Below are 25514 nucleotides of genomic sequence, written 5' to 3' on the forward strand. Positions count from 1 at the left end.
GACTTAGATAATAAAAATATTGTTTCATTATATAAATGCGATCCAAAATTTGCTTTTAGGAAAATATATTTTTCAGTTAAAATATTTTCAAAATCGCAATCGTATAAGTTATATGATGAGAACAATTATCTCGCAGTTTATTGACTTCCTGAGAATGGTGTTATGGCGCAAAGCAGTTGTTACATCACACTTGGGTTGATGTAATATGGGGTTGCGGCCGTAATTCTTATTTGTCATCCTTAGATCGAGTTCATTCGCTTTTGAGAAAGGCTGAGTGATTATTTTGTGCAAACGTGAATTCTATTAAAAATCGAGAGGATCTAAGCTTGATCATTTTTTAGTTGAGTCAAGGAAATTACTCGTATTTTCGGCGAGGGTGGGGAATTGTGGATTTTTTGTAACACTTATTTTTTGGAAAGAACGTTTTCATCACGTTTCATCGTTTTCATCACGTTTCATTCCACATTACCTTAAACTTAATATTTTCAAAATTCTTTTTATATAAGATCGCCGAAAATAGTGGGAGTAATTTAACAACTAGTGGGAGTATATTTTTGAGTTAAGGTGTACCATTAGTGATAGTGACTCCCAAAAGTTATAGAATATAAGGATCCTCTTAAATAGCGTGGTAGCTTTATATCAATATTTTCTCGTCGTTCAGAGACTAGAAGAAAATATTTGTAATATGGCTCCGCTAAAGGTATTGAATTCACATAGTAGGAATCCCAATAAAAAATCTTAGATTCGCTTCACTTATATGATCTAACTTAGGGTTGTTGATCTAATTGACAAAGGAAAAATGGAGTTGATAGAGGTATAGATCCATCTCTTGGCACTAATTGAGTTGCATTTAGATAGCCATTGATCCCATATTCATTGAAACTTTTCTTGAAGGTGTTAAATAGCTGATTCTCATAGGAGATTTAGATGGTTAGCTTTTGTGATGTTTAGGCATGAAGTACTTTGAGCGCATGATTATTGCTAGTACTATTTTGGTACATAAAGCGAATAAATATTGCTGGTACTGTTTACATGCGACCTAAACAAACCATCTATTCAAAGATACCTAATGTACCTAGTCCTTTTTTTTTATTAAACGACTTATTGAATAAAATGGGGTTCTTTGAACGCTGTTGACAATATTAAAAAAGTTTCATCATAAGAGATATTGCGAACTGGTTATCTTAGATAATTAATTGTCGCCTAAAAAGAGGTTTTCCATACTACGAGGTGATGGACATAGGTTTGTGAAAAGTAGATCAGGCTTCATGTCTTGTGAGACTGTTTATAAGAAAAAAAGTTTCTATGAGCTCTTGTTCAAAATCCATAGACAATTAATGAGACGGAAAATACTAAAGAATCTAGTTTTGCCTATACTGTTTGGTGTTTCCATTATAGTTTGCTCATGAGAGTTAGAGGTTAAGATTTTGTTAGAGGGTAAATATGGCTTACTTTGTTAAGTAAGTTTGTGATGCAATTGTCATTAAAAGTAATGACTAGACTATTATGATTGTCTTTGGGGGCAAAGGCCCTAATCGCTTTACCTTTAATGAAAAATAAATTATGGTTATCTCACATGCTTTTGTTGAGTGCAAGAGATTTATATGAAATCTTGAAGTCGCAAATTAAGTTTGCTGAATAACATTTGTGGTCACCTTATAGATTCTTAAAAATTGCAATTAGACTTGCTGACTAGAATCTACGGCTTATATTGTGAGTCTGACCTAAATGAGATTCGCGATGAGTCATCGCTGACTTCATGATTGTGCAAAGGACTTTTACATGTAAAAGCTGAGTCTCTTGGTAGGAGCATGCTTTGGAAAGTTACTACACATTAGAATGCGCATGGAGAGAAATGGTCATTAAACACCACTTGAGAGTTGTGGTTTAATAATTTGTTGTTGACCATGTGATTTCTCTGTATCTCACGGTATTGCTCGTCATGCACATGATACTGATGTGTTCTATGATCATGTGGCGTGATTAAAAGCATTCTTTGGTAAGCACACACGTTCACCATAAATTTAGGAGTTATGGTGAAAAAGGTATATTGACAGGCTTAGATCGGCTCACTCACACGAGCGATCGCCTTTGGCGCTATAAAGAGGGAGCGAGCAAAGATGAGACAATGTGTCACTCGGTACTTGTCCAGAGAGGGATAAGTTGTAAGACACAAAAGATATGTCGTCTTAGTGGGAGCTAAGATGAGGTCTAAGGACCGTGCATGGTTACCCATAATCCATATAGCCTGTGGTTTAGCCAGATGCGAGATCCTCTTTGGCGCTTTGGATAGCGAGCAAATGGAGGGACTCGGGTTAGGCGCTGAGATAGCGACTAGACTAAGATCTGTACGATGAATTGAGATTAGATATACGCTCTTTCTTTGGAAAGAGAACTCCACCGTAACATGTATTTCATACTACATGTGCTTTTGTGACTAACAATAGAGGTGAGTGAATGATTCCCTGCTTCCTCACCGTGTGAGTCCTGTAGGTTAGAATTGATGACCTTAATTTATTTATACCCTTAGGAGACCTTTGACTATGTCACGAGGTTGATGTTTTAGTGTCTGCTACTTTGGCATGTTATCTATGGCCATGTATGATGCGGTCTAAAGAGGCATTGCTGGGAAAGCGACTAGACTGAAACTAAATGACATGAGCGCGAAGGGAAAATTATTTGATAACACATCGATAATGGTGTGTACTCATTGCCTGCAAGTTATGTTGCTTCTTGGGAGTTGCAATATAGCTATGAGTACATCATATTTTATGGAGATTGAGCATTGCTCTGAGTCATTTGGACTCGAGAGGGATTAGAGATGCTTAGTCTGATGTGACCAAATGAGTCGGGGCATAACGAGACACTTTTAGAGATGTTGCTATGCTGGTCTTCTCTCGGAGAGATTTGGTATAGTGCTCCCATTTTTCTTTTACAGCTGTGCTCGATGGTCGCACGGCCTATTTGCCAGTATGAACAAGATTGAGAACATATTGAGGGATGCAGACCTGAGGTCTTGCCCACTATGTGTGAGTGGGAGATGTAAGAAAGGGGCACCCATAGTGGGCACCCCTTCACCTCCTCTTGGGGGTTATGAAGTGGCTCTTAAGCCACTTCATGAGGCTTGATGGCTGGCCCTTAATGGCCAGCCAGAGGGTTACACTGGAGAGACTATCATAGTCTCTCCCCCTCTTTGGAAGATAGACTTGCATCAAGAACGATTTCTCTCCCAAATGGTTCTCTCTTGTAATGGCATCTAGGCTGTGGAACGTGTGAGTGTTGCTCTGGTATTACCACGTAGCACACTCTACCATCGATGTGAAGATCGTGGATGAACAACGATACTAGAGAATCCGTGGAACAACCGCACTAGATCTGAGATATTTCCTGTGATGTAATATCGCTTCCGCTGTGCATTCTGATCTAGTATTTCTAACATCCTGCATATGGATGCCTAAAAAATAATGGATTTGGAACTTCCTATTCGAGAAACGAAAAATCTTAAGTTGTAATATCTGATCCGTTATGAGCCTAGCATATGGCATGCACTTTTGCAATTTGACAATATGTTATAATTTGTAAGAAATTAAAGATCACGACCTTACTTAGCACCTGAAATTATCCTTAAAAAAAGTAAAAGATAGAGAAAAACTTGAGAGAACTTATAGCAAGCAGGCAAGATTGATTCAAAATTTTTAAAATCTACAGTGACATTTATAAATGTGCTAGTTCAATGCTAAATCCTTTGATGATTAAAGAGCTTAAGGACTTTTTTGGATGTAAGGTGATTTCATGTAGAGTGTAAGAGTGTTTGTGAAATAGTTGTAAAACTTAAAAGCTTTTTAAGACTATAGTTTGATAAATAGTTTTAAAAACGTGGTGAGATATATCATAAAAGCATGTTTAGATATGAAAAATATATTGAAGAAGTCCTAAGAGATGATATATATAATAAATAAACTTTTTATTAGTTAAATGCTTTTTCGAAAGAGAGAACCATACTCGTACTGTTGTATAGCCTCCGGCCCAACAGTGGCTGCACCATTGGCGGCCAAAAAACTTGGTTTGATGAGTTGTCTAGCCACCCTATGGGATGGTTTTCTTGTGAATATTTGAAAATGGTTTCTTGAGTTTTTAATGCTTTAGAAAATATTGAGGAGTTTTAAGGCTATAGATCATGTTATATGTTTGGAAATGAAACAATATTTAACTTAAAGCTTATCTTTGAATTTAGAGACGGTTTTGATTGCCAAACATGGCCTAAATATAAATGAAGTTTATAAACTCATGTGTATTGATGTGAAAAATTAGATTTATTTTAAAATAAAAATAAATTTAAAATTTGATGTCTCACCATAAATTTATATAATGATTTTGGAAAAAAATAGTATATCACATGAGTTTGCTTTTTCATTTTTACCGCTCATGTATTTAATTTGCTTTTTATTTTTATTTTTTTGGTTCAATGGTTAATGAAGTGAATTTTATCTTTGTGTATTTTTTTTATTTTTTTTAAATATGAAAAAGAAAAGAAAAAAATGTGAAATTTATAGTTGTGGACATGTCCAATGATCGAAATTGAACAACACTAGCAGCACTTAAAATATTTTTTTATATTTTTCTATGCCCGGGGGGGGGGGGGGGGGGGGGGGGGGCGCGTCAGAACTGCTTTGGTATGAGGTGGGCAAGGTCCAATAAAGTCCACCGTGGTTATAAGGTCCATGTCCCGTTAATATTTAACAAGAAAGAAAATAACGAAAATAGGAATAGATGTATGCATTCATTTTCATCTATACAAATGAAAAGCATTATATTGAGCATGTGACAGCACATGCTATTTTAAAAGACTGGTAAAAAAAATTGACATGTCATTTAAGATTATATGTTTCTCACATGCTCAAAGAACACATGATAATTTTTTAAATAAAAATTTCCCTTGAAAAAAAACTCTATGATCAATTAATATAATAGTTAAAGAATTATCCGTCTTCCACATGTTCTCCAGCCAAACCGGCAACCTCTTGTAGAACTTCCTTCCACCTCTGCACCTTCGGGTCCTCTTTGAACCTCTCATTATGTTTAGCCTATGATTCTCCAAAACCTCCTCTCAGATGTCGTACTTCTGATGGAACTACATGGTAAAACACTAGTAAAATTATTTGTTATTTTGTTTTTTTACACTCAAGGATCTTCATTAGCTCATCCAAGCACCATGTTGATGATGCATAGTTTGGAGATAATACAATGATAGAAATTACTGACTCCTCAATGGTTTTAAGAAGTGTATGTGAAATTATCTCTCCTCTTTTACAGTCTTTTATCATCTCTATAAGTAACTGTTCCCCTTTGACATAGAGCAGAGTATAGATGGGCAGTAAAAGTATTGCGAGTATCTATTTCTCTAAAACTCAAGAATACATCATAAAACTGTTTAAGAGTGGAAGAAGAAGAGGCAGACGAGGAGGAGGGTAAACTGAATGCCATTGAAGAAAAGTGTATGCAATTTTGATACAGAAAATACGTCCACTAGTCTTCAGTAGAGAAGCAGATGCAGCTTTGCACAATTATTGAAAAAGGAAAAACAAATACAAAAAGAAAGAAAAATGAAAGAAAAGGAGGAGCAACTTCTTGACAAGCCTTTGAAATGCCTTTTGGGTGGGATTTGTCATTAGCGTGGACCAGAAGTCGTTGTCTCTGTTCAAACTTGTTGACAAATTTATCAAAAAAAAAAAAAAAAACACTTATTGACAAATTCCAGTTGGATTCGTAGAAAGAGTAATGCTACGTACAGTCGTGGAATACGTAAATACCGTGCAATTGCTTTGAAAAAGAGTGGGGTCCGCTATTAAAAAATTAATTTCTTTTCATATAGGTCCTATATTTATTCACTTTTTTCAAAGCAACTGCACGACGTTTGCAGACTCACGATTGCAAGTATCATTTCTCATCTCAGGCCACCCAATGCTTTAATTTCGAAAACCTTTAAAGAAAAAACAAGTGTAAATATGTTAAAACTGAATTCAAGTCGGTTTTTCAATCCTCGCTCCGATTCTTCATTCTATCCTTTAAATTGTATCACTAAAATTTATTTATTTTTATTTTATATATTGCTTTTTATAATATATTAATATTATACATCAATTTATCTATTTTTTTATATTATTTAAATATTATATTTTTTAATATATTTTATTCATTTCAAATAAAATAAAAAATAAAAAGTAGATAAGAAAATAAATAAAAAAGTAAAAAGTAGAGAGATCGATAAATGAATTAAATATTTGTACAAATGTAAATAGTATTTCACAGATATAAAGATGATACTGTAGCAAACTGTATATTAATTATAAAATACATAATTCATTGGATGGGCTATATGTAGTTATTTTCTTCAAATTTTACAAAAGTATTAGTTTTACGTAATTCATTCGAAATGCTGGACAAGAAGGCATTAATAAATAAAATAATTTACTTTCAAAAAATAAAAATAAAAATAAAAATAGCCTTTTGATTACGAAAATGCGTCGCTGTATTAAATAATATTAATATCACAACCAGTGAAGAAAAAACACGCTTACAAAGCCCCCACACACGTGATGCTCACACAAAATATTAACATCAAAGCCCCACTTGTTTTTGTATTAAATAATATTAATATCAAAGTCCCGCTACTTGTGTTAATTCACATATATGGACAAGAAAAATATTAATATATCCTCTCATTTTAACTTTTTATTTTGACTGGTTATGTATTTATTTATTATTTTAATTATTTTATTTACTGATTAAGAAAATGACTATTAATATATTAATATTTTTTTATTTTTTAAAAATATTTAAAGATGTTAAAACAATGAAAAATAAAAAAGATAACTTTTACCTAATCGCATATCACTATTGAGCGGCAGCCTAGCTCGCATCACTCTATGCAAAACATGATGTTTCCTTACCTTTTTTTGTTTTAAATAAATAAATAAATGAAGTAGTGTATTGATAACGAAAAGAACAGCAACTTCTTGGCAACTTTAGGTTAGATTCGTGGAAATCTCAGTTCAATTTTCTTCTTTTCACATGGACAGTACGCTTCTCAAATGGTAGACGTCCACAGTCATTGAATACTGAAGCAATACCGCTTTGCATCATCATAAGCAAATATGACGATAAAAAGTAATAAATAAATAAATAAATAATAATAAGAATAATAATAATAATAAAAAGGACTTGGAGACCACAGGGGAGGGAGTGTTCAGACTTTAGACTTTAGAGCCAACTATATTAAAGCAATGATTGCCAAAAGATCAAAATTAAGCTGAGGGGAGAGGGAATAAATGTAATAATTCTATTTAGGTCCGAATTTAACTTTTTCAAATCTTAAAATAATAATAATATTAAAAAATTAATATTCTAATAATATTTTATTCAACTTTTAACTTTTATCTAAAACTATCTCATCTCATTTCACTATTCAAACGGAGGCTTAATACATACCTGATCAACAAAATTCTATCTTTGCATTGAGTTTGTAATTTAGTGATGAGTAATGCTATATACCATACTACTATCTCACTTTCATCTCACTATACAAGATGTAGTACATTTATTGCAGATTGGGTAATAGTTTGAGCGTTGAGGAGGATTGGTATAATTTTACCCTTATAAAAGAATATATAGATGGCTAATTTGCTTGTCTAATCTATGATCATTACATTGTTCAATTAAAAATGTTGAAATAAATTAACTATAAATAATTTCGTTACAAGATAATAAGATATGTTGTCTAGAAATTAGCGAGTAAACATGGATAACTTTGAAAAAGCAGATGAAAATCTTACACAATTTCTATACCTACAATCTATATATATAAATTGGCTGATGGATAGAAACACCCTCAATTTGTAATTTTTTTTTCAACAAACTTGCATTGACTTAAGAGAGAGAGAGAGAGAGAATACAGGAGAGGGTAGAGGATCCTGATAAAAACTCATTTACAAAAATTGTTGTGCAAATAACAAAAATAAAAAAATAAACGCACTCAGATATATTATAAACTTAGGGAAACATGATTTGCATGTCTGACTCCGCTAGTCAGAAACGCACTCAATCGCTGGAACGAAAATAACTTCCTCTCACTTTTTTTCGTCTCTGACCAAGCACTCTTTACTCTTTATGCAACCTCTACTGGAACCAGATAACATATTTCTGCATTAAATTAAATGTCTTTTTAATCAAGAATTTTTGTTACAGCAATTTTAATCTGTTCTGACTATTTTCCAACTTTCCGGTTCATGTTAATTAATCGTTTCGATTACAAGTTATATTCTTTTGTTTAGTGCACCGATGAATTTTGACTGTTTAGTTTAAACACATCCATGGGTTGTATGCGATTGCTGGGAAATTGTAGGAACAGACATGATAATGAAATTTGGAAATATCGGTATTTGGGGCTTGAGAAAACAATGGCTAGACTCAAGTGGTCCGTAAAAGATATTATTTTTTCCTCAAAGTCGTGGTCCCTTTTTATTTCCCTGGTTTTCTTTGCAACCAATCAAAAGGGTACAGCTTTCTTGGTGCTAATTCGTGTTTCTGCCTTTTTGTTTCTTTATTAATACGCTACTTCATTCCCGAGAACAGGAAAAAGAACTTTTTGGCAAAACAATATTATCCTGGGGAGAATGTCTGACGAGTCCATGCCTTCTTGTCCACCCACCCTAATGATAAATGGCGAGCTAAAGTAGATTCCCACCAAAAGGCGCTTCAAAGGCTTGTAAGAAGTTGCTCCTTGTTTTCTTTTCATTCCTTTTTGTATTTGCTTTTCCATCTTCAATAATTGTGCAGAGCTGCATCTGCTTCTCTACTTAAGACTAATGGACATCTTTTCTGTATCAGATCAATTGCATACAGTACTTCTTCTTCAATGGCATTCAGTTTACCCTCTTCTTCGTCCGCCTCTTTTTCTTCCAATCTTAAATGGTCTTACGATATATTCTTGAGTTTTAGAGGAATAGATACTCGCAATACTTTTGTTGCTCATCTATACCCTGCTCTATGTCAAAGGGGAATCAAAACCTACATAGATGACAAAGATCTTGAAAGAGGAGAGACAATTTCACCTACACTTCTCAAAGCCATAGAGGAGTCAATGATTTCTATCATTGTATTATCTTCAAACTATGCATCATCTACATGGTGCTTGGAGGAGCTAATGAAGATCCTTGAGTTTAAGAAAACAAAACAACAAATTGTTTTACCAGTGTTTTACCATGTAAATCCATCAGAAATACGAAATTTGAGAGGAGGTTTTGGAGAAGCATTGGCTAAACATCAGGAGAGGTTCAAGGAGGACCCGAAGGTGCAAAGGTGGAAGGAAAGCCTACAAGAGGTTGCCGATTTGGCTGGAGAACATTTGGAAGACGGGTACTTCTTTAACTATTATATTAATTGATAATAGAGTTTTTTTTCAAGAAAAATTTTTATTTAAAAAATTATCATGTCTTCTATGAACATGTGAGAAATATACAATTTTGAATGATGACATGTCAGTTTTTTAACTTAGCCTTTAAAAAAGCATGTGCTGTCACATGCTCGATATAATGCTTTTCCTTTTTATAGTTCTATCAAAGGAATTTTCCTCCGACCCAATTTGAAGAAAAACTCTCGATAAAAACCAATAAATGCATACATCTATTCTTATTTTCGTTATTATCTTTCTTGTTTAATACTAATGAGACATGGGCCTTATAACAAGGTTGACTTTATTGGGCCTTGCCCACCTTATACCAAACACCCACGCTAACCACCCCCGAAAATTATAAAAAAATCTTTTTAAGTGCTGTTACTGTGTCGTCCAGTTTTGATTGTTGGACATGTTCACAAGTATAAATTTTACATTTTAATTTATTTTTTCTTTTTCATATTTTTTACACATTTTTAAAAAATAAAAAAAATACATTAATATTCTAAAATACACTTCGTTAACCATTAAACCCAAAAAAAAAAAAAAAAAAACTAAAACGCAAATAAAATACATGAGTGGTTGAGGGAGCAAACTCATGTGATATACTATCATTTTCCAAAATCATTATATAAATTTATGTGAGACATCAACTTTTAATTTTTTTATTATAAAATAAATTTAATTTTTCACGTCAATACACATGAGTTTATAAACTTCATTATAAACTCTTTGATGGAAGGATTTACCATTGAACTAGCACATTTATATATGTCACTATAGATTTTAAAAATTTTGGATCAATCTTGTCTGCTTGCTGTAAGTTCTCTTAAGTTTCTCTCTATCTTTTTCTTTTTTTAAGGATAATTTCAAGTGCTAAGTAAGGTCGTGATTTCTAATTTCTTATAAATTATAACATATTATCAAATTGCATAAGTGCATGCCATATGCTAACTAAGCTCATAACAGATCAGATATTACAACTTAAACTTTTTCATTTCTCGAATAGGAAGTTCCAAATCCATTATTTTCTAGGCATTCATATGCAGGAGAAGTGCACCAATTAGCTAACCGAAACTTTATCACACTTGAAGTAATAAATGTCTGAAAAAAAAAAAGTTTTTAATGTAAAACCCTACAAACAAACAAGAACATACATAAATCTCCATTCTTCAATGTAGTGTCTCCTATCTAATTAATTAAGTAGAGTACTATAAAAGGGAAACACAATTATCCATCAGCCACCAAAGGCGCTATAGACTCTCCATGAATCAACTGGCCTTCCTTGTTTGTTGTCCTTGCATTGGTCTTTTTTTATTTTTTATTTATTTATTTATTTTTGTCCTTGCATTGGTTTGATTCATGCTTTGGGTAGGTTTCGTATCTCAACATTTCTTGTGCTACATTGGTTATGGTCAATTGTGCATCCTTGCAATATGTTGATCTTTTTCTGCAAGATTTATTTTGCTGCTATGAACAACTATATTTGATTTTATAGTTCTTTAATTTTGTGGTAGTCGTGGCAGCCATTGTAATTTAAGTTATATTTAGGTAGTGAGGTGATCTCAGATAATCTGTGAATAGTAGTGAAAAATTAATGATAACATATTGAATAATAATAAAAAAGTAATAATAAAATATTGAATATTAATTAATAATAGTGAAAAGTAGTAAAAAAATATTGATAAAATATGAGATCACTCCACTAATCAAACATAGCCTTAGAGTTGCAAATTGTAGCGAAACTTGTTTTTCCCTAGTGGCCCAATGGTATCTTTTTGTTTCATTTTTATTGGTTTCATACTAATTTATTGGTATTGAGTAAGCAAATCTTAAAAAAAAATAAAAAATCTTGTAACTAGACCTTGCGGAAGATCTTCTACATCAGCCGGTATAAAAATTTATATATTAGTCTTTTTTTTTTTTTTTTTAACTTTTTTTCGTAATTGTAATGGGTGATACTATACTTGATGTGTTGACACACCAACTTATAAATAATGAAACTCCATATCTTTTTATGTGAAAAATGTGACTCATTGAATGTTCTTTTTCCTTGTATTGGCAGGGATGAATATGAATTTATGCATAAAATCATTGAATGGGTAGACTCGAAAATAATTAAATATACATACGAGTTAGACATTGCTGAGTATCCAATTGGACTAGAGTCTCGTCTAAAAGACTTGAATACTAATTTAGAAATTGGAACGAATGACATTACTCTCATGATAGGGATTTATGGAATTGGTGGAATTGGTAAATCAACTATCGCCAAAGCATTGTTTAACTCAATTGGACATCAATTTGAAGCTAGATGTTTTCTAGCAAATGTTAGACAGATTTCAAGTCGAGAGGAGGGTCTGGTCAAACTACAAGAGAAACTTCTTTATGATCTCTTAGGAAACTTTGGAAGTTTTAATATTGGCGGTCATGTTGGAGGTACTAATGTTATAAAGCATAGACTTTGCTCTAAAAGGGTACTTATAATTCTTGATGATGTGAATGAGTTGAACCAATTAAAAGAACTAGCTGGAAATCATAATTGGTTCGGTCCAGGAAGTAGAATAGTAATCACAACAAGAGATCAACATCTATTAACTTCTCATCAGGTTGATTCAACGTATGAAGTGCAGGGATTGGACAACAACCAAGCTACTCAACTATTTAGTTGGCATGCATTGAAAAGAGAGAAGCCAGTTGAAAGTCATGTAAAACTCACAACATGTATAATAGGTTATGCTAAGGGCCTTCCACTAGCTCTTACAGTGCTTGGTTCATATTTGCTTGGTAGAAGTATACAAGAATGGGAGAGTGCATTGAAAAAGTATGAAAGAAGTCTTCACAAGGATATTTATGAAATTCTTAAAATAAGCTATGACGGGCTAGATGGTAATGAAAAGAATATTTTCCTTGACATTGCATGTTTCTTCAGTGGGAAGTCTGTTGAATATGTCACGAAAATACTAGACAGTTGTCATTTTTCGTCATCTATTGGCATTGCAAGGCTTAAAGATAAGTGTCTCATCAATATTAATCGTTATCAAAGTGTGGACATGCATGACTTATTGCAAGAAATGGGTAAAGAGATTGTTCGACAAGAATCGCCTAAAGAAGCTGGCAAGCGTAGTAGATTGTTGTTTCATGAAGATGTTCGCCATGTATTAGAAGAAAATACGGTAAGATCACACTAATAAAAACCATTGAATTTACATTTGTTTTCTGTTCACAAGTGAAACTCCCAAAAATATGTTGAAGTTAAAAATGGTAAAGTAACTCGTTGGTGCATGTGTGTGTATATATTATATATGATTATATTTTCTTTTCTATTGGTAACTATGACCAATGCAACTAATCAGACTGTTGTTAAGTTTTGGTAGTTTTCTATATGGAAAATGGTTAACCTACAACTCTTGCAACCTCATATTAAATTAAGAACAGTTTTGTAAAGTTAAGTTTTATTTTTATTGAAATGGCGTGTTAGCTTTAGTTGATTGCAAAATGGATTATAAAAGAGTTTATATGTATATCATGACCATTTCTATATATATATATATATGCTCCCGTTAAAGTTAATAATTTACTTTTCATAAAAGAAAATCACAATTCTCTCCTCAAAAAATTATATTTTTTGTTTTAATTTATATAAATAAAATAGAAAAATAGAAACAAAAAACTTAAATAATGAAATTTTCTAATATTAAGTTTTCATTTTTCTGAATATTTTTCTATTTTTCAGTTTATAATGTTAATTGATTAGATTTTTGAAAATTAATTTATTAAATTTTTATTTTCAGTAATTTAAGCTTAATTTGTTTTGGTTTCTCTGTGTTTCCATGATTTTAATTAGCAAGTGGTAATAAAAGAAGAACAACTTTATGATTTGATTTTGTTGGGATACTTATGCCTTTGTACGATTTGTAGGGAACAAACAAAATTGAAGCTATTTTGTTAGATTTTCCTGAAGGCCATGATGAGATGATATGCTTGCATTCCAAGGCATTTATGAAGATGAGGAATCTTCGATTGTTTATAAACCGGAATGCACAATTTTCTGCAAGACCGAAGTATCTCTCTAATGTGATAAGAGTGCTTGATTGGCCTAAATATCCCTCGTCATATTTGCCTTCTAATTTTCGTGGAAATAATCTCGTTGAATTTCGAATGCCTAATAGCCTCATCAAGGAGTTAGGCGGCCTAAAATTAAAGGTACCACTATTATTTTCAATATTTCTTTCTTTAAAATTATGAAACAGAAATATTTCATTGAAGCTAATATATTTATTTTATTTTATTTGGACAGAACTTGAGAGTTATGAATTTAAGCGATTGTAAGTTCTTAACAAAAATTCCTGATCTTTCAAGTAGCCCAAATTTAAAGACGTTGGATCTTGAATATTGTAAGAACTTAGTTGAGGTTCATCATTCCGTTGGATTCCTTGATAAGCTTTGTTGGTTTTCTGCTATTGGATGCTGCAAGCTTAGGATTGTACCGAAAAGATTCAAGTTGAGGTCTCTAAGTTTTCTTTCACTTCGTAATTGCTCGAGTCTCGAAGACTTTCCAGAGTTTGAAATATGTGAAACGGAATTTTTACATGATTTACATGTTCGTAGAACAATTGGCGAACTTACTCGGCTTTCGGTATTCTATGCAACAGGCTGCAAATACACAAGCCACCATGTGCATCTCCCATCTAGCATTAGAAAACCAATAAAAATTTTTCAGTTGCAAAGTCTACGTTCGTTCGAAGTACTCGAAGGCTGTTCACAACCAATAAACATTAGACAGGTGGAAGAGGATGGTACACAATCCATGCCATATGTTGTGTCTACATACGAAGAATGTGAAATTGCATCAACTACTGCAGAATTGACTCCGACAAATTCAAGCATTTTTAATGATGCAGGTTCCTCCTCAAGCATGATTTGGAAATCACTACAAGATTTAAGTCTTCAATTCTGTTGCCTGTCAAAATCAAATTTCTTCACGAATGGTAATTACTTTCCCGCATTGGTTGAGTTAGATCTAAGTGAGAGTGATATTGTTATCTTTCCAGCTCAAAGCGTCAGATTTGATAGGTTGCGAGACCTTTGTTTGAACAATTGCGAGAAACTTGAAGAAATTTTACCTCTTCCATTGAGTATAGAAAGTGTTGAAGCTCGTGAATGCGCGTCATTGGAAAGTTTTGCACTGCTATCTGAAATACTTATTAGAAACAATGGAACGAATTTTTCTAACTTCCTAAGGATTGACTTGTACGGATGCCACAAACTGCTTGCAAATATGAGGCCGATTCCTTCATGGGAAGAGGTATGTACTTCTCTTTTCCTCTCTTTTTTAGCGAGTTTGTGTGTGACCTTGGTTTATAACTTGTATTGCTGAAAGTTTTTTTTATTTTTATATTCGTATATAACAGAGACATTCTAAAGAACAAAATTGGGCATACCCAATTAAAGTAAGAGATACTAGCATTATATTTCCAGGAGAGAGGATTCCAAGCTGGTTTAGCTATCGCAAGGAGGCCCATGATAGTAATATGTGTGAAATAGATATTAATGGACCACATCATTGGAATGGCATAGATGAAATTGTTTTATATGTTGTTTTTGGATTTAGAGTTGGGATCACTAACCCAGAAGAGGAGGAGGCTTATATTAGTGTTATAATCCATGATGGCTCTGATTGGAAGTACTTGTTATATAGTAATCCAGTTATGACATTTTCTTGGACGGACTCAGACCATGTATCGATGCATTGGATGGGTTACGGTAAACAAGTGGACGTTTCAAGGTTTAGATTTGAATGTAACGAGCTCATGGTATTAAGAAGGGTTGGGATCCATTTCCTAAGGTCTTTGGATTTATAGATGAGTTGAGATGATTTGTAAATAGTATAATAAAATATTATTATAACATAATTTTGCAATATTATTATCGTTTTGAGATTTGAAAAAGTTGAATTATTTATTATATTTTGTGTGAGAATTTAAAAAAGTTATAATGATAAAATGAGATAAATTGAGGTGAGTTTTGAAAAAAAATTGACAATGATCTAGAAATGTCAATACAAGTCTAAATTTTTTAACTATTTGTAATAAAAAGCCTCCAATAGCCTAAAATTTAACACTTGAGTTACAGTAATTTTTGGGTGTTCTCCATTATTGACGAGCAGACTATTTTATTATTTTGATAAACGTCTCCCTCGTTCTTTTCTCTCTCTTCAACCTGCAAGCAACCTCGTGCTCTTCTCTCTTCAACACACAAGCTTCCTCGTTCGTCCATCTTCTCTCCGTCAGTCATCTACTTCCAAGCCAAACAGTAAGTCTCTTCCTCGCTCTTCTCTCCCTCTTTTCTGTGCATTTTGCTTTGAATCTCTTTTGTCCCTCTTCTCTCATTTTTTGATCTGATTCTGATGTACTCCTTCTCTACAATAAGCGATTAAGCTGAAATACTTATTAAAAACAATGGAACGAATTTTTCTAACATGCTAAGGATTGAATTATACGGATGCCATAAACTGCTTATGAATATGAGGTATGTACGTCTCTTTTCCTCTCTCTCTTTTTCGATGTGTTTGTGTGTGACGGTGACCTTGGTTTATAACTTGTATTGCTGAAAGTTTTTTATTTTTATTTTCGTATAACATAGACATTCTAAGCAACAAAATTGGGCAGACCCACTTAAAGAAAGAGATATTGGCATTATATTTCTAAGAAAGAGGATTACGTTCAGCTAGGGGTGTTCATCTTGGGTTCCAACCCGGGAACCCGGGTAAACCCGGACCGGGTTGGTCCGGGGTAGACCCGGGCCGAAATCCGGTTGAACCCGGGTTTTTTAAAACCCAGATTCCAGGTTCCGGGTTGAATCCATTTTTTTTTTTTAAAGATGTCTGTTTTTCATTTAAAAAAAAAATAGAAGTATGTATTTAAAAGAATAATTTTATTTTAATAAAAACCTATACCATATTAAAGATTTTTCAAGAATAATCCATGTTGAAAAACAAAATCCAGAGGAATATAATTGCAACATGGAACCCAATTGGTACCCTCTGAAAACCCATAGCATAAGCAAGACCATGTGTATGAATTGCTGCTCGGCTTTAATAATGTTGACAAAACTGGGCACCTTTTAGATCTTAGTTTGCAATCCAAAAGATTGCTTTATTTTAATCTATTCTCCTTGTTTCCATTTCTTTTTCTTTTCTTTTTTTTTTTTTAATGTTGACTGCTGCTATTTTGTGACATGATACATTTGAAAAGCATTAAAACTAGTACTAAAGAAGATGAAAACATCTCACAATTCTTTTCCATTATAAGCTGCCTGATCATTGGGATGAAGAAGAGGATAGAATACGGAAACCCTACAAGGTACCTAATCCACAAAAAAATAAAAAAATAAAAAAGAGGAGGAGGAAGAAGAAGATAAAAAAACAAAACAAACACAAAATCGGGTCAGGTCGGATCGGGTCGAAAAATCCATTTTGCGGAATTGGATTTTGGTTGGAAATTTAGGCATTCATATTCGGTTCAGAACTACTTGTTCAAAATTGTGTTTTTTGAGTTGGGTCGAGTCGGTCGAGTGAATAGTGCTAACTCGGTATTCTTCCATCTTTTTAACTTCTTCTTAAGGACTTGCTTTTGAGCAAGGCTAGTGAAAATGTTCGATGCAGTCGGTTCATTTCAATGAACTTTTTGAATAGTTCATTGAACTACTTCAATAGACCAATCTAGGCCGATTCTAGCTAATTTTAGTCCAATTTGAACCGATTCCAAATTGTATTTATTTTTAAGTTGTCTAACAACTGCATTTTTTTTTAATGAATTGTTTTAATCGTTTCAACCATTTTCATGTCCTTGGCCTTCCAGTGGCAAACTCTCCTTTCGTTTTGAAGAGGCAACCGGTTGCATCATCATCACGCCTTATAATGGGGCAGGGTTGGCATATACCTTACTGGGTTAAAGAGACTCCTGTATGGAAGATGTTGGATTCGGATGGATATGAATCAAGTTGGCATATACAATATTGCCCAACAATATTGTATAAATTAACCCCAATGATTCTTTTGTTAGACTTAAATACAATTCTCTAATGCGGAATAACACTTTAGAAATGAGAATTGAAAGGTTTAACGCCAAGAAAAATTACCTCCAGCCATTGATGCAATTCACTGTATAAGCTGCGTTTCTCACTGTGTTTGGCTCTTCCAAACTCTTCTCCACTCTATTTAGATGGTGTAATCCGAAGGGAATTGAGTGAGTGAGTTTGGGGACCAAACACACGTATTTATAGCCGAAATCCCCATCAAATTTCAGTGTTTACGTGTCCCACGTGATCCTATTTTCATGGGATCGGTTTAAATTTAAATGGAAGAGTGTTGGACCACTTAAAGGACTCTTAAGTGATAGACTCTCACTCACGAACGTCTCCGTGAGTGAGAATCAGTCAATATTCTCCTACTTGGTCCACACTCCTAATATAAGATTTCATCTTAAACCCATCAATAATCTTCATTTAAGTAATAAATACATGAATCATGACGATAGGTCCTCTAATGGCGAGTATTACCTTCCATGTATTACTATGTATTCATTCTTTAAATATTATAATTTATGTGGGAACAATTTCTTAATGAATAAATCCTATGTTTATTCTTGGTCCAATACAAATGAATTTTCTCAAAAATAAATTAAGGTGCACATTAATATGAGAAAAGAACATCAAAATGATTAAGAATTTCATTAAAAATAACATTGTTCATACAATGAAAAACTACATAATGGAACCAAGTCCTATATTCACTACATGATTCTTGAATTTCAACGGTGGCATGCCCTTAGTCAAAGGATCAGCGATCATTAGTTCAGTGCTTACGTGCTCAATGACCACTTTATTTTCTTTAACATGTTTCCTTATGGCTAAATATTTAATATCGATGTGTTTACTCCGACTCCCACTTTTATTGTTCTTAGCTATAAAAACAGCAGCTGAATTGTCGCAATACATTCTCAATGACCTAGAGATTGAATCCATAATTCTAAGCCCAAAAATGAAACTCTTAAGCCATACACCATGTGAAGTAGCCTCAAAACAAGAGACGAACTCGGTTTCCATAGTGGAAGTGGCAATCAAAGTCTGCTTGGCACTTTTCCATGATATAGCTCCACCGGCCATAAAAAAATATGCATCCTGATGTTGATTTGCGTGAATCAATACAGCCAGCAAAGTCAGAATCTGAGTAGCCAATTACTTCCAGATTGTCCGTTCGTCTATACATAAGCATGTATTGTAAAACCTGGCTCTTTGCTTCACTCACGTACGTGTTTCACGCCTCTCATTTCCGTCACACAAATAACACCATCTTTCCTTCCCTTTGTTTTAAGTATTCTGTTTTCTATTTATAGCCAATATATAGATTAAGTTTTTCTCAACCCTAATTGCTCTTCCTTTGTTCTTTTCACGCCGCAGCCTCCCAAACCGTTCGGTCATCACCTCCACAGTCACACGAAATACACTCCTCAAGCGTGCACCACCATCCTCATCGTGTAAGCCCTATCTCAGTGCATCACCGAAAAGCAGAGCAACAGCCAGCCAACGAGTCGCCACCTTTCCCTCGGACCTAGCCCACGCGGAACCTCAGCCCTGTTGCCGCCACCCAACGCCCCGTAGCCTCCCTTAGAAGCCTCGGAATACTCTGTTTTAGTTGCCTAAAACAGAGCAGCATCCAAGCCGCTACAGTCACGCTCCATCGGGAGCTACACCGTGCCGTGCCCCCACAGAAACCGCCGGCGAGGACATTCCTTCACCCCAGTCCGCCGCACACTGCCTCATCCCACGGTGAGCTCGCACCACTTCCAGTGGTGGTCCTTGCCTTTCGTTCTCTCCCTCGTCCTCTCACCGTGTGTCTCTCTCTCATTTCTTTCTCTTGCCCTCGCAGCTAGTGACCAAGCGCCACCCTCGTCCGCCGTAGCCAGCCCTAGCTCCATGCCGTCGTGCTCCCCCCACCTCTCCGTAAGTGCTTCCGCCGCACTTTGTGAAGTAATAATTTTTCTGTGTACTTACATATATATATATATATATGTAGATGTATACGTAAACTCATTTTTCTGGTGTAAATATATATATGTGTATATATATATATGCGGATGTAATCAATTTTCTGGTGTAAATATATATATGTATATATATATACGGATGTATACGTAAATTATGTTAACTTAATAGTAGAAAATAATATTGTTTTGTTTTTATTTTCTGTCCTCTTATAGTACGCCTCCAAGGTTAGTGTTAGGGTGTTAGCTTAATTAAGTTTATGTTATGTACTTCAGATTTGAAATCATGAGTATATTGCGTGGGTTGTAAAGTATGTTTTATTTAGGCGTAGACGCATGAATTTATTTTGTTAAATGGATATTTTTTTTACTAGGGCTTATATTCTATTGGAATAGTTATTAAGTAGACTGATAAGTAACACTTAAAAAGAATATTTTAACATATCCTTTTAAAAGAATATCTTTGATTTATTATTATTTAAACAAAAGTATGAATTTCTAATTATAATGAATTTATTATAGTTATGTTACTTTGTATTATAAATTATAGTAAGATCTCTTTCGTAAATAAGTTAGAATTAAATGTTTAGTCGAAGTCGGATATTGATGAGTTTAGAAAGTGATGTTGGTATGGTGAGAATAATGAGAATTTTGAGTTTGAGGAATTAAAAATGGACTATTTTAGAAGTTGTAGGCTTGAATATCGAAATACGAGATTGATTGGAGACTTATGGAAATTTACGTAATTATCTTATAGGTGACAATTAATTTTTGTTCGGCATTGTTGAGGAAATTTTCGAAAAGCTAAGAAGTCCAGGTAAGCGGGGTTCCTATGCAAGGTTTTATACGAACTATTGAGACTGAGGTTGACTTCCTGAAAACTTTACATTTTTTTTGTGATGAAATGAAAACTTGAGAAAAATCAACCTCAGTCGTTTATTTGCATCACTTATGAAATCTGTACGAAAAAGAAAAAATATTTTCTGACATGCATTGTGTAGACATGAGCAATATTTGACATGTTTATGAAATATGCAAAAGAGCGAATATGTTATCATTGAGATTTTTATGCATGTGATATGAAATGATTTGGATCTGTTTTTGATAGAATGGAAATGAAATGAATATGTTTCGCACGTGTTTTGATATGATAAAACTTTGGCATACTTATCTGTTCTGAATATGGTTCTGAGATGATACTGGTTCACGTGATATTGTTGGTACCACCATGATATGATATGGGTGCACCCACTTTGGAAACAAAGTGTCTTTTTACGTGTTCTTTCCTGAGTGCACACTCGGGGCTCCGAGATTGAAAAAGGGGAAGTTCACTACATGACACTGCCTGGTTTGGCCACCGGGGATAGCACAACCCTATCACGGGGGTTAAACATGGAATTCTGTTCTGATATGAGGTTTCAGATATGCTGTGCCAAGGAAATTTTGAATAAGAATATTTTTGAACTATCGCTCTGAAATTTTTGATAATATGTTATGACTCTACATTCATAAAATAAGAAGAGTTTTGTTTTATATTTTGAAATCTATAAATGCTCATGTTTACATACTAGTATATGCTCTCTGTTTACTGAGTTGTTGATAACTCACCCCTATCTTCATAATATGTTTCAGATAATTTTGATGCTACAACTGAGAATCAAGAATAGGGAGTATTTGCAAGTTTTGTGGATCATAGAAGACTAAGTGCCTTAGGGTGCAATGACTTTTGGAGAGTGACTTTTTGGTAGTATTGATATTTTATGTGACTTTGGTATGTTGAGTAATGAATATTTCTAGTCTTGTGGAAAAGTTATGTATAACGACGAGACACCATTGATGTGCCCTTACGTAGGAACATGGATATTTGTGTTGAACAAATAACTTAATATGTTATGGAGACTCTGGTTTATTTTAAACGCATAATTGGAGTTGATTTTAGGTGATATGAGTTAACTCTCCGGACCCTCTGGGTCTGGGCATTACATGTATTCTTTGGTCCCTTGAAGGTGCCTCATTACTTTCTTTGCAGCTCTCCAGTGGTCTAAACCTGGATCACTCTGATATCGTCCCAACATTCCCACAGCAAATGCACTGTTAGGTCTTGTACAGACCTGAGCATACATTAGGCTTCCGACAGCAGAAGCATATGGAATGTTCTTCATTTGTTCCCTTTCAAGGTCGTTCTTTGGGCATTGATTCAAATTGAACCTATCACCCTTCACAATGGGAGCTACACTTGGTGATCAATCCTTAATCCGATATCTCTCCAAAAATTTATTAATATAGGTTTCCTGAGACAGACCCAAGATACCTCGAAATCTGTCTCTATGGATCTTAATGCCAATGACATAAGATGCCTCACCCATATCCTTCATATCAAAATTTTTAGAGAGGAATTGTTTTAACTCATGCAGCAAACCCTTATCATTGGTTGCTAGCAAAATGTCATCCACATATAAAACAAGAAAACAGATTTTACTCCCACTAACCTTCTGGTATATACATTGATCCATAACGTTTTCTACAAAACTGAATGAAGAAATTACATTATGAAATTTCAAATATCATTGGCAGGATGCTTGTTTTAAACCGTATATGGATTTCTTGAACTTGCAAACCAATTGCTCACCATCACTAGAGGGGAATCCTTCAGGCTGTTTCATGTAAACCTCCTCCTCTAGATCTCCATTGAGAAATGTTATTTTCACATCCATTTGTTGCAACTCTAAGTCAAAATGGGCTACTAATGCCAAAATAACACGCAAGGAATCTTTCTTAGATATAGGAGAAAAAGTCTCCGTGTAATCGATTCCTTCCTTTTGAGTGAATCCCTTAGCAACGAGTCTTGCCTTGTATCTCTCAATGTTGCCCAATGAGTCTCTTTTAGTTTTAAAGACCCATTTACATCTAATGGTTTTTACACCATTAGGCAACTCAACAAGATCCCAGATTTTGTTACTCTTCATAGAATTCATCTCTTCCTTCATGGCATTATACCATAATTCTGATTCTTTGCAACTCATGGCTTGTGAAAACAACTCGGGATCATTTTCGGCTCCAATGTTATAGTCAGATTCTTGCAGATACACAACATAATCACTAGAAATTGCTGATCTCCTTACTCTAACAGATCTTCTTAATGTTGCACCATCATCTTTCTGAGAAGTAGTATGTGGTTCAACTTGTTGTTCAAAAGTTGTTGGCAACTCTTGAACTACCTGATCTACTAGAGTGTCGTTAGCAACTTGTGGAACATCAATGATTGGTTGTTCAACACCAGTTGGTACTTGATGGGTGTTGTAAATAATAACCAATCTATCACTTGAGGTGAAAGGTTGAGATTCTGAATGATCATTCTCAGAAACTATGTTTCTGGTTTGATCGCTCCCACTGATGAAGTCATTTTTAAGAAATTTTGCATTTCTTAATTCCACAATCCTAGTACTGTGAGATGGACAATAAAATCTATAACCTTTAGACCTTTCAACATATCCAATGAAATACCCACTAATGGTCCTTGGGTCTAGTTTCTTCTCTTGTGGATTATAAATTCTCACCTCAAACGGGCATCCCCAAACGCGCATATGTCGCAAACTTGGTTTCCAACATTTCCATAATTCAAATGACGTTTTAGAAACAGCCTTGGTTGGAACTCGGTTTAATATATACACTGCTGTCTTAAGTGTTTCAGCCCACAATAATTTAGGAAGATTGGAGCTGCTAAGCATACTCCGCACCATGTCCAATAATGTTCGGTTTCTTCTTTCTGCTACACCATTCTGGTCCGGTGAACCAGACATGGTGTATTGGGCAACAATCCCATGCTCTTGAAGAAACTTTGCAAATGGCCCAAGTGCTTGTCTATTCTCTGTGTATCTACCATAATATTCTCCACCTCTATCTGATCTCACGATCTTAATTTGTTTACCGCATTGTTTCTCTACTTCGGCCTTAAATATTTTAAAGGCATCTAATTCTTCGTTCTTGTTATGAAGCATTTAGAGATACATATATCGTGAGTAATCATCTATAAAGAGATGAAGTATTTCTGACCATGTGCGTCCATGTCTGGACTACATATATCAATATGTATGATCTCTAATATGTCTGAACTCCTATTGGCACCTTTCTTTGACTTGTTGGTCTGCTTTCCCTTTATGCAGTCCACACAAGTCTCAAAATCAGTAAAATTCAGAGTATTAAGTACCCCTTCATTTACTAATCTTTTAATTCTATCTATGGAGATATGACCTAATCTCCAGTGCTATAATTTAGAGGAATCCTCATTAATAACACATCTTTTAGTGCCAATATGAACATGCATTGAATCATAAGTGGTATTGTTTTGTAAATTAATGCAGTAAAGACCATCAGACAAAGTACCATTCCCAACACAATCAGATTTATAAAATAAACTGAATGATGAATTTGAAAAATTAAAGGAATATTCAAAAGGTACAAGTCTTGAAATTGAAATCAAGTTTCTAGAAAAACTTGGAACATAAAAGGTCTTTTCCAACTTTAAAACAAACCCACTAGATAAAATTAAATAGCAAGTTCCAATAGCTTCCACATGCGAGCCCATCTTGTTTCCTGATAAGATGCTTCACTCACTTTTCACTGGATTCCTTAGGTTTTGCAAACCCTGCAAGAAATTTGAAATGTGGATTGTTGATCCAGAATCAATCCACCATGTGTTAATATTGACATTAACCATATTTGATTCATAACAAACAAGTGAGGTTGGATTACCTTTGCCTGCAAGCCACTTCTGGAATTTGGCACATTCCTTCTTCATGTGTCCCTTCTTTTTGCAGAAGAAACACTTGGAATCTTTCTTAATACCACCTTGGAGAGGTATTTTGCCTTTTTCTTTCAGTTTTACTTGAGATTTGCCCTTTCCATGCATTGCCAGCATTGCACTTTCACCCTGTTCCATCATCAGTCTCCCTTCCTCTTGAACACACATGGTTATGAGTTCATTAATTGACCATTTATCCTTATGTGTGTTGTAAGAGATTTTGAAGGGTCCATATTGATGCGGGAGGGTGTTCAGAATGTAGTGCACCAGGAAGGACTCCGACATTTCAACCTCAAGTTTCTTCAATTGAGCCACATTGTCCCTCATTTGCATGATGTGCTCACGCACACCTTTCACACTGGTGAGCCATAGGGATGAGAACTTCATAATTAGGGTGCTTGCTAGTGCCTTGTCTGAAGTGACAAATTGTTCATCAATGACCTTAGCAAGTCTCGGACTTTTTCATGTTGATCGACAGAACCACGAATACCAGCTGATATTCTAGTCTTAATGAACATCATGCTGAGACGATTAGATCGCTCCCATTGCTCATAAAGTGCGATAGCTGCTGCATTGCTGGTATCAGTTATAGCTAGTGGTTCGTCTTTCCTAATAGCATAATCTATGTCCATCCACCCTAAATGAAGAAGAATTCTCTCCTTCTAGACCTTATAGTTATCTCCCTTAAGTTCAGGGATATCATAACGAATATCAGAGAAATTTGTAGGTTGTGTAACTGCATATAGATTACATGTTTGCGTTAAAATTGAGGCTTAAATAAATATTCATGTTTTACCAATGTAAATCATGTTTTAAAAATTGAATCTAATGACATAAAATTGCCTGTGGGCTAAATTTTTAATTCAAGTAGATCCAATTAATCTATATGATAGAATTTTATCAATTTAATTACTTAATTCATAATTCTAAAGGGTATATTATGATTTGATGTGTATTCTATCTTAAACTTTTATGATAAAACCATCAAATTATTTACTTAATTCATAATTCCTGTAGGTAATTTATGAATAACTTGATATTTTATCCTAATTAATAATATAAATATAATAAAAATTCCTGTGGGATAAAATTTATTATATTTAAGTATAATTAATTACAATTAATGTCTAATATTCTTTATGTGATCCTACTCAATCATAATAATTTTACTTAATTAAAGATGCTGTGGCTATTCTCTAATTAACGTAAAAATTAT

The 25514-nt window shown here is 34.0% G+C and overlaps 2 protein-coding genes across 12 annotated transcripts in view; one reads left to right on the forward strand and one right to left on the reverse strand.

The window, feature by feature from the left end:
- The window catches only part of LOC121244099 (disease resistance protein RUN1-like), a 209133-nt gene that overhangs the window by 31712 nt on the left and 151907 nt on the right, over positions 1–25514 (reverse strand). The window lies entirely within an intron of this gene.
- On the forward strand, positions 8697–17460 carry LOC121244100 (disease resistance protein RUN1-like). Of its 11 annotated transcripts, XR_005936377.1 has the most exons (7): positions 8697–9414; positions 11517–12627; positions 13373–13657; positions 13752–14759; positions 14866–14980; positions 16430–16489; positions 17314–17460. XR_005936377.1 is itself a non-coding variant. In XM_041142150.1 (6 exons), exons 1-6 carry the CDS (start codon positions 8915–8917, stop codon positions 16432–16434), a joined length of 3024 nt encoding a protein of 1007 aa, XP_040998084.1. In that variant the 5' UTR covers positions 8697–8914; the 3' UTR covers positions 16435–16573. The 11 variants fall into 11 exon arrangements, 9 of the variants coding, with proteins under 9 accessions (XP_040998084.1, XP_040998081.1, XP_040998082.1 ...); XR_005936378.1 differs by lacking the exons at positions 14866–14980; positions 16430–16489; positions 17314–17460 and having other exon boundaries at positions 13752–14237; positions 14356–14442; positions 14528–14626; XM_041142150.1 differs by lacking the exon at positions 17314–17460 and having other exon boundaries at positions 16430–16573.

The sequence above is a fragment of the Juglans microcarpa x Juglans regia genome, chromosome 8S (genome assembly GCF_004785595.1).
Source record: "Juglans microcarpa x Juglans regia isolate MS1-56 chromosome 8S, Jm3101_v1.0, whole genome shotgun sequence".
Classification (NCBI taxonomy): domain Eukaryota; kingdom Viridiplantae; phylum Streptophyta; class Magnoliopsida; order Fagales; family Juglandaceae; genus Juglans; species Juglans microcarpa x Juglans regia.